The sequence below is a fragment of the Myotis brandtii genome, unplaced genomic scaffold (assembly GCF_000412655.1).
Source record: "Myotis brandtii unplaced genomic scaffold, ASM41265v1 scaffold176, whole genome shotgun sequence".
Taxonomy (NCBI): Eukaryota; Metazoa; Chordata; class Mammalia; order Chiroptera; family Vespertilionidae; genus Myotis; species Myotis brandtii.
The window spans coordinates 2,095,145-2,111,227 of NW_005356519.1; the positions used below are offsets into that span (position 1 = coordinate 2,095,145).

Below are 16,083 nucleotides of genomic sequence, written 5' to 3' on the forward strand. Positions count from 1 at the left end.
TTTTATCATGTTATTCTTGTTTTCTTACACCATTTTCAAGGCAAGTGAATAAAGTTTGCTTTCCAGGATCTCCATACTATGAGCCTAATCACCTTACTAATTTTACTTCCCACCAACCAACAAGGACCCTTCACAGGACCTCTTTAAGATCATTTCATTATTTCATGGGGACACCCTTAACCAACCTACCTGTGTGTCTTTTCTCATATTAGTTCTTCCTCTTATCTTCCTTTCTTTCCCAGTCACCCTTTTGTGACTAAATCTAGCCCTAAATCCTTGGTAAAAATGTTTCAATCACTTCATGAATCAAGATTCCCTTCCTATAATCTGCAGCATCTTGAATAAACCCATGCATTTGTGCAATGGTTTCACAAATGTTTTCACATTTCCTATGTAAGCCTCACAAGAAATCTATAAATCAGGCAATATGAGAAAGTACACTTTTTGAAGAGGAGAAAGGTTTGCAGTGATGTGAAGTGATTTATCCAAACTCACAAAGCTGGAAGGTGGCAGAGACTATCTTCAAGCCCTGGCCTCCATATGCCATGTGAAATCCATATTTGGAATTTAATCTGCTTCAGGTTGGTAATTATTTGCATCCCATTTTTCGCTATCCTCCAAAGTAGATTATAAGCTCCTGCTATGTAGAGAAACTTGCCCCAGTGCATCAAAATACACAATATGAGAATTCAAGGACTACTGGATTGAATGATTCTAAGAGTAGCTCAATCCCTCGCCCCATTGAAGAAGCTTCAGTGATCTTTCTTTCCCTCTGATGTCCAATATTAGATCCTGAACCCTTGACTGAACACTGTGATAAACTCCAATAGATAGCCTATTATTTCATTTCTTGAATCAACTCCTCCCAAAACTAAGTGCAAATTCCCTAAAGATCGGTAATTTTGACAAATAAAAGGAAATCAGCTGGTATTTAAATGTTGGCCAAGTTGGCCTGGAGCTGAAGGAATAAAAAGTGGAAAAGAACTGTATTTCCAAAACTCATCTGAAGTTGAGTCATATGGCACACTTGCTACACATACATGTATCTAGGATTCAGGCTCAATACTTTTTCAATCTTATGTTTCTTAACCTTGATTCATATTGAACATACAACCCCAGAGAGCATACTACAAGACAATGAGCAAGTGGCAAAGTCACAACGGCTAACGGCTCACCAACAGATCATGCTGTTGTGCTAAACACACTCGGTGTGGGCATGACTGCTCGTGATTCATACTGCACAGAAATTTCCTGCTGGCAAAATTCTCCCTCATGTGTGAAAGAGGATTAAATATTTCCCTGCTTAAAAGTGTTCCACAAAGAGCTTTGACAACTTCCAAATCTGGAAGTCACTAAAGAAGGATAGGGCAACTGGCAAGAGAATTTAAATAGTCGATAGACTTCATGGCAGAGAAAGAGCTTCATCCCTTAGAACTGAGTTGAGAAGGTACTCACAGGCTCTCCCCGTGGTCCATCCTGCCCCGGAGCACCTGGAGGGCCCGCTTCTCCCTGTTAGCAGTAAGAGGAAATATAAAATTCCATTTTCATCATGCTTACAAAATAACTGTATATATTATATTACATAGTAAAGCATAGTAGACACAAACGGAAAAATAAAAATTACTCCTAGATGATTGATATTAACTTTTCCTGGAATCAAATAACTCATTCTGCGATTCATAAAGTGACTATATAAATAGTAAATCTATATAAGACAGTGGGTGGTTAAGTTATAAAATAATTATGTACTGTGTACTCATGAGACTAGGGCAGTATTCTTATCTTCCAAGTAAATTCGACCAAAGTTTACATCAATCCTTTTAATATTTATTTTTATTTTCACTTTAAAATTGATCATCCTATTGGATCTATTTTGATCTTGCCTCTCAAGAGTTGCATTCTTTATAACCTACAGCAGCGATTCTCAAACTTTAGCGTCATCAGAACCACCTGGAGGGCTTGTTAGTCTGCAGATCCCAGAGTTTCTGATTCTATAGGTCTGGAGTGGATCCCCATAACTTCCATTTCTAATAGGTTTCCAGGAGGTGTTGTTACTGCAGGTCTTGGGAATCACACTTTGAGAACCACTGCTCTAGCCTAGATCTCAAGATAGAGACTTACACACACTTTCTGCTCTTACAAGTCACTCTATGATCTGCAATGACATTACATAGCTTTCCACTTGGCACTGAATTTACAATGGCCAGGTTGTTGAACAGGTGTCTTGTTTATGTAGGTGTTATTTTCCTGACTTAACATTCTTTAAAGGTAGAAAACACATGAGATTTCCTTAATCACCCACAATATTTAGAATAGTGCTGAACAGAATGTAAGGCTATATATGAGACTGTATGTCCCCTTCTTTACAAACACTGAGGCAATCTCAAGGAAGAGGGAATGGCCTATTTATTCTTAAATGCTCAATTTCAAACAGATAAATAAAATGGAAAAAAAACTTTTGTGGAGAAGGCTATAGCATTTGTAGTTGGAAGAGTATGAAGGTTAGTTATGATATCATGAGAGTCAATAATCTTTACCTAGGAGTGTTCTCTTCATTCTCTTAATGATGTTTCATTGGAAGATGAAATGATGATTTCTGACTGGCCATTTTCCTTAACATAATCAAATGCAGTACACAACTAACCTGTGAAACTCAGTATTGTAACCAGAAGTGAGCCCAATCACTTCATTACTTTCATGACCTGGAGAACTGGATACATGCACACCCCTTTGTGTGGCTAGTGGAAAATGGCATAGAGCATGCCTTTACCTCTAATTTATCATTTCGCTACCTTATTAACTTCTTTCTTGATAAAAATAAATAAATAATTGAGAAAGTGTCACATTAAATATTATTCCTCAACCCAATTTCTACAGCTAATGTCAAAGATGATTTATTCCACAACAAACCAGCTATTTTTAAGAAGGCGCTTTAACCAAAAGCAGACATATGAAACATGCGTTGTGTGGGTATTGCTTTTCATGCCATGGTCTTTGGTCCTTACCCACACAAAAATAAAAGGATGGAGAGTAACTTAGTTTGTGAGCATGGCAAGCCTCAAAATCAGGTGAAAGATGTGTAACCATTATGATACAATTTAATTTTGAGGAATATCCTTACTTTGCTATTAAACACTTTATTTTGACTTTGATCTTACTACGTGGTTTATTCTTCATATGTAAACAAATCTGTAGCGTGCCAGAGGTTATTCTGACGCTATAAGGCTGGGAAGCATCTCCTGGCTGACCACATAAACAGACATGAAGCTCAGACAGCAAAAGGCATGGACAGGATCACACAAACTAGCCCTGGAATTTTAGTTCTGCCATGTAACTGACTGCATTTTCCAGTCAATTATTTAAGCTCTCTTAATCTGATCTTAATTTCTAAATGACATTAACATTCCCAATTTCATAGGTCTTTTCTTTACTTAAAAAATTAGAGTCTTGCCCTGGCCAGTGTTGCCCAATTGGTCGGGCATTGTCCTGGGCACCAAGATATCACTGGCTCGATTCCCAGTCAGGACACATGCCTGGTTGCAGGCTTGAACCCCAGTGCGGGGCGTGCAGGAGGTAGCTCTCTCATAGATGTTTCTCTCTCTCTTTCCCCCCTCTCTCTAAAAATCAATAAAAACATATTTAAAAAAAATAAAAATTTTTGTGAAAGTGCCTTGCATAGATCTAAGCACAGAAGGGAAGGTCCATAAAAGCTACTCCACTGCCACCAAAAAGGTTGGGGTTTTCACAGTGCATTACTTTTATGATTCATTTTAGGATGAAAATGTTTTATATTTGTACTCCTGTGGCTTGGCAATATAATTTAGGCAATGTAAGTATTTTTAAAATAAGGTCGATATTTTAATCTAGCTAAAATGCATAAAAAACAGTAAAATCAATAATTTAATCATTTCCTATATTTGGAAAATATTATTTGGCTATGTTTTTCAACAATTTGGTGAAAGAAATTTTCATTAGTTATTAAATTATGGCTATATAATGATGTACAAATTACCTCATCTCTCCATTCTTTAGATTCCTCAACTGTAAAAGGGTAAAATTTTTTCACTTACAATTCATAATGATTTATGCTATTAATGAGAAAATGTGTATAAAGTGCTGGGGAAAAAGCCAGGCATATAGTAAGTATCCAATAAATTATGTCCTTTATTATAATTTGTCCTTTTCTGTGTTTGCTTCTTTTCAAATCCAGTTTAAATGCCATGTTTCAGTATTTCAATTGCTCCCTAATTAAGTTCTTACCCCTTTACCTCACTGTTCATATACTTCACTTGCTTATGCAAACCCCAGGCCTGACCGAAACCAAACCGAAAGCCTCTTCAGACCCATGATTGGGCTTCCAAGTATAGACATGGGAGGGAAGAAAGGGTACAATAGTCACACAGATTGTAACTTCCAACTTCAACCAGACTTCAATGCAGCTTCTATATTTATTTCCTTGATCTCCTCTCTGCCATAGTTTCCACACAAATATATAAAAGTTATCCAATCAACAAGAATTGCCTTTCTGTCCCATCTCTCAACAGGTGACAACTTCCACTTATTTTTTTTAAAAGAAAACAAGTCAAACATCTTGCCACCAAACCAATACACTTACCTGCATTTGCATTTTTTAAAAATATATTTTATTAATTTTTTACAGAGAGGAAGGGAGAGGGATAGATAGTTAGAAACATCAATGAGAGAGAAGCATCCTGCCTCCTGTACACCCCCCCCCCCCACTGGGGATGTGCCTGCAACCAAGGAACACGCCCCTGACCAGAATCGAACCTGGGACCCCCCAGTCCCCAGGCCGACGCTCTATCCAGTGAGCCAAACCAGCTAGGGCTGCATTTGCATTTTTTACAGTGAAATCGTTGTCCCTCATACAATCTAAGACAATCTTCCAACTCTATTCAATATCCCATTCATTTCCCATTCCGAATGAGATGGAGCTCTAACCTAGATCTAACTACTTGCTGGCCTTCTACTCTTGGATGTGCCACAAGACTCTTAAATGAACACATTATACTTCTCACCTCTCCACCCCCTCAACAGAAGATGTAGCAAACACTTTCCAGTAAACAATTCCATTGTTTAAAGTAGTTTCTAACTTCACTATACATAAAAAAGGATACATTCTAAGAAGACTAGCAAGCCACTCAAACTTTTACATCATGCCTACTATTGCAAGTCTAAATATACATGACATTTCAAACTTTAAAGAATTGGCAGACAATACCCAAACAAAACTACTGAAACAGAAAATATAAAATGAAAATCAAAACTTTCCAGTAAGTTTCCCTCACACAAAAATAAACACAAAGCAGAAGAAACTTGTAAAAAAGTGCTGCAGCCTAGATTAACAATATACAAGCATTTTCAGATGTTAAAAAAGAAATATATAAAATAAGAATTTAATTCAAAAAGTGAGTTGAAAAGACAAAATCATCTTGGATATATATGATTACTAGAAACCAAAGGGAAATAGATTTAATTTTAAATTTAAAAAGGCACTGAGGAGAGTCCCAGCTTGGTGGCTCAGTTGGTTGGAGCATCGTCCCATACACCAAAAAGGTTGTGGGTTTGATTCCAGGTCAGGGCACATACCTAGGTTGAAGGTTGATCCCAGATCAGGGTATGTACAGGAGGCAACTGATTGATGTTTCTCTCTCTTTCCCCCCACTTCCTCCCTCTCTAAAATCAATAAAAACATATCCTCAGGTAAGAATTTTTTTAAAAAAGGGATTAAGGGGAAACTAAACATAGCCCATAAAAATAAAAATTTTAAAAAGATAAAAAGGATGAGAAAGTGAAAGAGACAGAAGACAGCCAAAGAAGTCTCAACACACCTATAAACCAAAACAATGTAAAAAAAAAGTTCTATTTAAAACTAAAAGAGAGGACATTCCAGAATTACAAGAAATACTGAATCTACTTATTAAAAGTATTTTGGGATACCTGAAATTCTTAATTCTGATACATAAATTATGCTATTGGACCTTAAACATTAAGTTAAAAATGAAAAACTCTCTGGGCTTCCATACAAAAACACAAAGCCACTTACAAAGGAAAGACAATTAGGCTGGCATCAGTAATGTACATGACAGTAGTAGAGCAACATTTCCAAGAAATTCAAGGAAAAAGGGTGAGATAAGGGTTTTATAATAGCTAGCTAAGTTGTCATTCAAGTAACAAGAATATAGAAGAATATGTTACAATATAAGAATTTAGAGAATACTGTATTTGCAAGCCCTATATAAGGAATACAGTCATAGAGAATTTTCATCAGACTTAAATTATGACTATTAAATATTGGTCAAGGGGCTGGTGATGAATCCTAAATATATTTAACTGCTGATCTGAAAGAAAGGTGAGCAAAGACTAGAAAAATAGTTTCTAAATATTATATGATCTGAAAAAGTAGAAGTGATATAATTAAACAAATAAGGAGAATGGAAAGGGGAGAGTAGAGTAAGTTCATTAATTGTAACATAGATAACATGGTTATCATTTAAAGTTAACAAAACAAAACAAATATTAGATGCCTAAGTAAGGTAAAGGGGGACTAAGGAAATTCTGAAGTGTTTATAGACTACAAAAGGCATTAGTATAAAGACCATTCGTAGTTAGTACTGCTATATGGTATATTTGAAAGTTGTTAAAACAATAAATCCTAAAAGTTCTCATCCCAAGAAAAATATTTTTTTCTTTATCTTTTTCATATCTATATGATGGATGTTAACTAGCCTTATTGTGGTGATCATTTCACAATATATGTTAAGTCAAATCATTATGCTGTATACCTTAAACTTACATAGTTTCGTATGTCAAATATCTCAATAAAACTTAGCGGGGGTAGGAAGACAACTAGAAAAAAAATACATATAAATCTTCCTAAATCCCAAAGAAAACAACAGACCAGGTGGAGAAAGAAGCATAATAAATATAAGATAATGAATGTAGTAAGTATAACAAAATTCTAACATCAGTGGTATGACAAAGACCAAATCTATTAGCCTAGGAATAAAAATAGATTCAATTAATCTCCTAAAAGAAAAATATTTCAGATTGCTTTGAAAAAGCAGAGATCAACTTTATGCTGGACATGAGAAACAACTAAAATAAAGTGATTCCAAGAGCTAATGCTAACACGGTAGAAGGACAGGCAAAGTCTAGTAAGCAAATAAAGATGATCAGAAAGGAGAAATGTAATCCTGTTATAATTCAATGTCAAATTCAAGCTAAAAATTAATAAAGGAGACAGAAAATGAAATTTTAAAGTGCTAAAGACACAATTAAAAATGAAGATGTAACAGTTATAAATATCTATGCAACAAATAACATAAAAAAACACACCTTCATGAAACAGAAGATGGCACTAAATAGGATACCATCATACCAATAGGACACCACCCTTCCCTAGACAGGTCATATGCACTCATCATACAACCCAGCTATTCTAGGTATCAACATCCCACCCCCAAATTAAAACATATCCAACTCAGATGTCTATAAGAATATTCATATCAACATTATTCTTAACTATCAAATATAGGAAGCAAGTCAAATGTTCATCAACTGATGAATGAAAATAATAAATGTCATATATCCAAATGACTAAATACTGCATGATTACATTCATTGAAATTATAAGAGTGGTATAAGTAGTGACAGAAAGCAGAGAAGTAGTTGCTTAGTGCCAAGGGGTAGGGTTAGTAATTAACTGCCAAGGAGAATAAGAGAATTCTTTGGGGTTACAAAAATTCTAAAACTTGAATTTGGTGGTAGTTACACAAAATGAATAAATTTTATTTATACATAAATTGCATTTATACATAAAAGCTATAAAATGACACTATTTACAATAGCATCAATAATATTATACACTTGGGAAAACTAACAAAATATTTGCTACACCTTTATAAAGGAAACTATTAAAAATTTTAGAGACATTTAAATAGGACCTAGATAAATTAGAAATATTGCATGGATAAAATAAACACAAACACATACACGGCTATTTTCCCTTTCTTAACCATGTGATCAAATTTGGTATTACCAATAATAGGACAAATATTATGTGCCTCCTACTGGAATGTAATAGAAAGCATAAATTATCACCTATATTATATTGCCAAAATGTTTATCCTGAATGCAATCATAAAGAAACATTCAGACAATATTTTTAATATTGATACAATAATAAAAAGGGGTCACCTTTAGATTGAAAGAGTAAAGAGTCATGTCATCTGTGATAGGTAATTTTATGTGTCAACAAAATAAGTTTATATATTAATATTATGTGACTAGGCAATAGTGCCCAGACATTTGGTCAAATACCAGTCTAGATAGTGCTCTGAAGGAATTTTTAAAGATATGATTAATGTTTAAATCAGTAAACTTTGAGTAAAACAGATTACCCTTCATAATGTGGGTGGGACTTATCCAATGGGCTGAAGGACTTCAGAGTAGGCAAATCCAGAGAGACAGAAAGTAGGTTAGAGGTTGCATAGGCCTGGAAATGGAGGAATAATAGCTTGGGTAAAAATAGGGAGTGACTGCTAATGGGTATAGAGTTTCTTTTTGAGGTGATGAAAATGTTTCAAAATTAGACTCTAGTGGTGATTGCATAACTGAAAATATACTAAAAAACATTCAATTGTTCTGAAACCTGAAACTATTAGGAGACGGAGCTAAGAACTTAAGCCTCTAATGAACCAAACAAACTCATCAGAATGGCTTTTCAAAGATATCAACCTTTTAATATCCTGAAGTTTTATTTCTAACAATAAGAATTCACTATAGAGTCAAAAGTAAATGTAGTATCATTTTTAAACTACAGTGAAATAACTTTTAGCTCATTAATTTTACACCAGTGTCATAGGAGAAGTCTATTATTGGTACAGTTTTCTAATGTACATTCATAAATTACATAAGTTGTTTTATTCTTTGTGTAAATACCTTGTAACCAGGACTACCCATTAATCCATCCTTTCCATGTCGTCCTGGTTCTCCCTGAAAAATAAATACATTTATTTTAATATATTTTGCAACAATTTTTAAAGAAATATACTATCAGATAATTTTTATTCAAAGCAAAATATGCAAGAACTTTTTTCTATCAAACTCACAGCACGTCCAGGAAGGCCAGGAAAACCAGCATTTCCCTTTTCACCTTTTGCACCCTGCATTAAAAAAAGAACACTTAAAAAACAATCCTGACAATACTCTCTTAAACTTCCAACTCAAACTTAAGTAGGAAAGTAAGTTAACCTCATTATGGGTTGACAGAATTCATGGAACTACCATTTGTGTTGGCTTTGCAGCTTATTGGCGGAGTATTATTTTATCAGGCCAGTGGACAAAACAGACATTGAAAATATTGATGGATGCAGAATTATTACAAGCATCAAAACACAGAAGCCACATCTTGGAAAAATTAGAAAGGCAATGAGTATTTTATTTTTATTTTTATTGTTAAATATATTTTTATTGATTTCAGAGATGAAAGGAGAGGGAGAGAGAGATAGATGAGAGAGAATCATTGATTGGCTGCCTTCTGCATGACCCACACTGGGGAATGAGCCTACAACCCGGGCATGTGCCCTGACCATGACTTCCTGGTTATAGGTCAATGCTCAACCACTGAGCCACACCGGTAGGGCAGCAATGAGTATTTTAAATATACAGAGAATATAATCTTCCTTCAATGTGGAGAAATAGGAAGGCCCATAAATCAATTGTCAATGGAGATGCAGCTACCCACTCCCAAGGAATCTCTCCCTATAATTATTTTAAAAGTTCAAAATGATCAATAAGACAATGTATTCTTATAGAATATCATGCAAAATAATCACCAGTTATTATTTCATTTTCTCATTGTTTTTAATAAGTCTCCTGAGAAATATGAATAAAACTAATTGCTATAATGGTGGGCTGGGACCAAATTCAAGTTTTCTATTTCCATTACATTGAAAGTTCAAAATGGATACTTTGTTTTGTGATCAATACTTCCCTTTTTGCCATAAAATCCAGGTGATCCTTTATCTCCTTTGGGGCCCATTTCACCCTAGAAGACAAAATACATATATTGTATTTTAGAGATATATGAATATTTTCCTCAGAGATTAAAGAAAAAGCAATACCAATCATAAACAAAAGAATTTAATATGCCAACATCAAAATAAAATAGAAATAAAATATTTTAAACTATGCTTACAAAAGTTGTAGTCTCCAGGCTTTATAAAGAAAAACAAGGAAAAATAAGGACAGTTCATACTATAACAGGGCTTACAGTATAGGACTTATAGTTAAGAGAATTTCTATATAGTAAAACTCATAAATTTTAAACACTTCAATATTTATGACTGGAAATTTTAAAGAATGTTGGAAAAGCTTTGTGAACTATATTAATCTTAACTTAATCATTTAACATGATAAAGAAATGCTTTATATATGAGCATTTATTTATAACACATTTCTTGTGAACTATATTAATCTTAACTTCATCATTTACTTTAACATGATAAATAAATGCTTTATATATGAGCATTTATTTATAACACATTTGTGATATAAAGCTTGAAATCTGAAACAATATATGGCATTGCTGAATTTAAAAAGACCAGATTTCTTCAACCTTTGATCCTGGCATTCCGTGAAGCCCAGGAAAACCAGGAAGTCCACGGTCACCCTGAAAATAAAACTGAAATTAATAAAAGAAAACACATTTCAGCCTAAAAAATAACAGCATATATTTTTCAACATTATTCTTTTCAAAATCCATTGAAAATAAAACTGTGAACAGTTAAATGCATATCTACATTAAAGCCCTCTATCTTTGAAAGATTAATGTTCATTTATCCTGTAATCCAATCCCCAGCTTCATTTCTCCCACCTGCATGCAATCTTCCTTATGTTCCCTTCTTAATTTCAAATGCAAAAAAGAAGCTGTAAAACTATTATAGTAGGGAGCATTTGAGATCTTGTTCTCTGGCATATGTCGTCAGTTTGGCTCAAATAAACTTATAAAAATTTGCTACAGGTTTGGATGTTTCTTAAATAACAAATCTATTCACCTTTTACCATCCTATATAATAAAAGGCTAATGTGCAAATTGTCCCCTCAACCAGGAGTTTGACCCAGAGTTCAACTGGGAGTTCGACCAGGGGGCAGGGCCAGCTGGCCAACTGCCCATGGCCCCTCCCCTTGGCCAGCCTCACCCCTGTTCGGCCCCCCACCTCGATCAGAGCGGGCCAGCCAAAACCCCCCCATGCACTAATTCGTGCAATGGGCCTCTATAAAATATATTTGTATCTGGGCACATAGCTGCCCAACTAAAGACTATATTTCCCAATTTCCTTTACAGTTAGCAACAGCCATGTGACTAAATTCTTGCTAATAGAATGTCTACAGCACCATGATATGCAACTTCTACATCACTGATTAAAAGGAAATTATTGCTATAACTTTTCTTTCATTCTTCCCATCAGATTAGAATGCATATATGATAGTGACTAGTGCTATAGCCTTGACTATGTAGAAGAAAACATGCTAAGAGAGATTAGAACAAAAAGAGGAGAAAACATGAGCCCCTGAATGAATTCTTAGACAATGAATTACATAAAAAACATCTTTCTCATTTATGCCACTGCATTTTGAAGTTCGGGGAGGGATCTATTTTTTTTTCAGTATAAACAGGAATATAATTTTTTTTAAATCTACATTTTATTTTATTTTTTTAGAAAGCTAGGTGTGTGTTTGTTTGTTTATTTATTTATTTATTTAAGAGAGAAAAAGGGAAAGAGAGAGTTTACCCTTGACTAATTTTTCACCAGCGATTAAAAACAATCTGGAGTATGTCTGTGTGCGTGTATCTTATTTATTTATTTATTTATTTATTTTAGAGAGAAAAAGGGAGAGAAAGTTTACTCTTGACTAATTTTTCACCAGAGATTAAAAACAATCTGGAGTATGTCTGTGTGCGTGTATGTGTTTGCGTGTCAGAGAGAGAGAAGACCCACTAAAAGCCCATATATTCTAGAGTTTGTCAACATAAGAAATATTTTTATGAGTTTATTTAAGCCAAGCTGGCAACACACCAGGAATCAAGATCTCAAATGCTCCAGAAAATGATAGTTTTGCAGTTTCTTTTGTACATTTGGAATTAGGAGGTAAGTAAGGAAGATTGTATAAAGTTGGGAGAAAGCGAGGAACAAGTTAGCTAACAGTACCATGTGTTCCAGTAAGGGTGGTCATGACACCCAGGGGTCTAAAAAAGAGACTACTCTGGCATTTCAAAGGTGTGTTAACCAGATGCACAAGAACAATGGACAGGACTTGCTTAAGGCAAAGATAAACCTTTTAACAGGGTTGGGGCTTGGTTTCCACCATGACCTACACAGTTAGGCATTTGTGATCAGATCACCCTGTGAGGTTATTTTGGTCAGACTTATTATCAGACTAGAGGCTCGGTACATAAAATTCCTGCACTTGAGAGGGAGGGTTCCTCAGCCCACCTTGTGCTCTCTCGCAGTCCAGCACTCCTTGGGGAATGCCCACCTGCTGGATTAGGGGGATTGGGCCTAAGCCAGCAGTCCGACATCCCTCTTGCAGTCCGTGACCCCTTGCTCTTTACAGCCTGCCAGCAGCGGAGGCGGGAGAGGCTCCCACCACCACCGCTGCTCTCTCCAGCTGTGAGCCCAGCTTCTGGCTGAGCAGCGCTCCCCCTGTGGGAGCGCACTGACCATCAGGGGGCAGCTTCTGTGTTGAGCATCTGACCCTTGGTGGTCAGTGTGCATCATAGTGACCAGTTGTTCTGCCAGTCATTCAGCATGTCAGTCGATTTGCATATTAGGGCTTTATTATATAGGATTCCCTTTTTCATCCACAACCTTGTATCCCCAAAACTCAACAACTTAGCCAAGCAGAGGATAAAAGAAAAGGACAAAAGAATTTAAGGAGCCACCAAGAGACATAATAAAACTGGATGATTTTCTTTCTCTATCATGTAGACTCCTAATACAAGAACCAAAACTATCTTTTGAATATATTTTTTTTCATTTTGTTTGAAGCAAGAGGGAATGGTAAAAGTTGTTAAAGAAAAAGCAGACCAGTAACACTTTCAACAATAAAGATTTTTTTTAAGTTATTAGAGAGAGAAAAGAAATTGAAGAGAACTGAAGGTAACTCTTCAGAAGGCTGAAATGAGATAACTAGGCTAGATTAAGATCTAGTTGACAAAAGGGAATTTAGCTGGGCATTAAATACTTGATAAAACTACAGAAGAAAGGGGAAAACCAGGACTTTCTATTAAGACTAAGCAAAGTCCCAGCTAAGACTTCCATTCTCTGCCTAGGAGTTATAAGAGACATAACATTCAAACTTTAGTTTCCTGAAATGACAAACAAGGCTCAGATACAGTGAGGAGTCCAGGAGCATATTCATCAACATTGGGACAAAAAAAATAAACTATGTACATAAAATATGTACCTTCATGTACATAAGCAAGATTTTTAAGTAAAATAAAAAGGCATGTCGGCCATATTAACATCCAGCAGTTAAGGGGGCTGGGGAGAGAAAGGGGAGCAGAGAAACTTACTGAACAAAATGGTTGGGAATATTGAGATAGTATCTACAAAATATAAAACACAAGAAAGTGTGACCCAAACACATTATACTCAGCCAAGTTCTGGTCAAAGTTTAAAGGTAATTAGTAGCAAATGTGGTAAAATTTATCCACAATGGGCATGTAATGTGAAAGACAAATAAATGTTCTTGTGTTGGCCACTGAGCCATTGGGTCATCTGTTACTGCAGTATAGCGTAGCCTAAGTTAACTAAAAAATAAATTGGTATAGTAGTAGAAAGAGGAGGCTGCCAAAATATCAATATTAAAAAAATATATATGGCACAGTTTAAAGAGTTATGTAGTGAGCAGTGAAAAAGTTATTGGAGGTTGGAAAAATATTTATTCATGTAATGCTATGGTGAATATTTTATTTAAAATGTTCTTATAATAACTTGCAAAGGCAAATGATGCATCAAATGAACTTATAGCTAGAGTAAAGAACTGAGAAAACAATGTTAGTATCATGAATTGACTGGTATTGCCTTAATTTAACAAGGTATTATAAGAGGTGAAAAGAATTGGCCAGTTTCCAAGTAGTAAGTAAAATAGACCACATCCAAAAGTACTGGGATTAGATGATGCAACTTTTTCTTCATTTCCAACAGATAAAGAAGTTCAATTAAAACTCAGCCTCTGTGAAGGATCAAATCAAGGGTATGAGTATAAGTAACATTCTTGAATTTTCTAAATCAATTAAGGTGGATCCACCAATAAGTCCTTTCAAGCTGGACATAATGGCTAGAAAAAGAAAAAAAAGAAGCTAAGGATAGCTCTAGCTGGTTTAGCTCAGTGGATGGAGTGTTGGCCTGCGGACAGAAGGGTCCTAGGTTCGATTCCATTCATATGCCCGTGTTGGAGGCTCAATCCCCAAGGTGGGGTGTGCAGGAGGCAGCCAGTCAATGATTCTCTCTCATAATTGATGTTTCTATATCTCTCTCTCCCCTCTCTCTGCCTCTTGGAAATAAATATGTATATTTTTAAAAGAGAAACTAAGGATGTAGGGAATGTCTGATAAATTCAAGTCACCTATTATCAATTATTAATAATTAATGTAGAGAGGACCATTACTAATATAGGATTGTATGTTTGTGTTGGTTCTTTTTGTTTGTTTATTTTTTAATCCTTACCTGAGGATATTTTTCCATTGATTTTTAGAGAGAGTAGAAGGAAGGGGGAGAGACAGAGAGAGAGAAACATTGATGTTAGAGAGACACATCAATTGGTTGCCTCCCACATGCACCCCAACAGGGTGAGAATTGAGCCTGCAACTGAGGCATATGCCCTTGACCAGAATTGAACCCAGGACCCTTCAATCCTCAAGCTGACGCTCTATCCACTGAGCCAAACTGGCTAGGGCAAGACAGGACTGTAGATGCTGGTAATGGCTGGAATCAAAAATCAAAGGTACACAATTACAAATACATTTATGCCGTTGATAGAGTTATACTACCTAAAGAACCACAAACATGGACTAAAAGTGACTGACTGTTTGAAAGTTAAAAAGTAAAGTTGCATAGTCTAACCACTATTTTTAATGTTTTTATAGCCAGTTTTCACTGGCCCACAAATCTTGACAAAATATAGAAAGAAGAAAGGTAAAAACTAGAAGAAAAAAAATTATCTTTATTGATGATTATACATTTATTATGTCTAATATCCTACAGAAGTATAAATAAACATTAGTTAATTGTTGTTTAAAAATTAATAAAAGCAGTATTTTATATATAACAATAATCAATATGAAAATATATTTAAGTAAAAATCCAATTTTTAGTAGGAAAAAAAGAGATAAAAATTCCTAGATATAAAACTTAGGTAATGTTGAGGACCAATACAAAAAAAAAACTTCAATATTATTTCATTGAGATTCAAGATTAAATAAAAAGATAAATCATAATTTTGAACAGGAAAACTCAGTATTGAGATTACATCAATGCTTATAAAGTTTATTCATAAATTCAAAGGAATCCTAATTAAAATATGAATAAGAATTTCTTTAAAAATTGGAGAAAAGATACTGAGCTTTATCTGGAAAAATATGCCTGCAAGAATAGCCAGGAAAATTTTAATTGTATGAGGAAGGACTGCCAATATTAAATTGCATTATGAAGTGACAATAATTAAAAACAACTTGGCAGTAGAGAAGATGAGTGAAACACAACGGAAAGCCCCAAACACCAGACCCCAATTAAATGGAAATTCAATAATAATGGTTTTTCAAATAAATGGAGTTAAAAAGTGATATTCCATATATATTGTTGAGACAGCTGGCTAACCATTTAGGAAAAGAGAGGGGGAAAATATGAATGCTCATTAACTTTGCTGCAAATATAAAAAAGTTAAAGGTTAAAATATAAAATAATAAGATTCTAAATTAAAATCATGGGTAATTATGTTCAAAATTATGTAAAATCTTCCTATACAGAAACAAACAAGAGAAATAAAAAGAAAAAT

At 34.8% G+C, this 16,083-nt stretch overlaps 1 protein-coding gene across 2 annotated transcripts in view; it reads right to left on the reverse strand.

Moving 5' to 3' along the window:
- COL21A1 (collagen, type XXI, alpha 1) overlaps positions 1 to 16,083 on the reverse strand; it is a 167,346-nt gene that overhangs the window by 40,921 nt on the left and 110,342 nt on the right. For both annotated transcript variants that reach the window (XM_014537294.1, XM_014537293.1), the window contains exons 13-17: positions 10,640 to 10,693; positions 10,016 to 10,069; positions 9,132 to 9,185; positions 8,962 to 9,015; positions 1,456 to 1,509 (exon numbers count right to left, since the gene is read on the reverse strand). In XM_014537294.1, the coding sequence (XP_014392780.1) occupies positions 1,456 to 1,509; positions 8,962 to 9,015; positions 9,132 to 9,185; positions 10,016 to 10,069; positions 10,640 to 10,693 (270 nt within the window). The remainder of the gene's footprint in view (positions 1 to 1,455; positions 1,510 to 8,961; positions 9,016 to 9,131; positions 9,186 to 10,015; positions 10,070 to 10,639; positions 10,694 to 16,083) is intronic.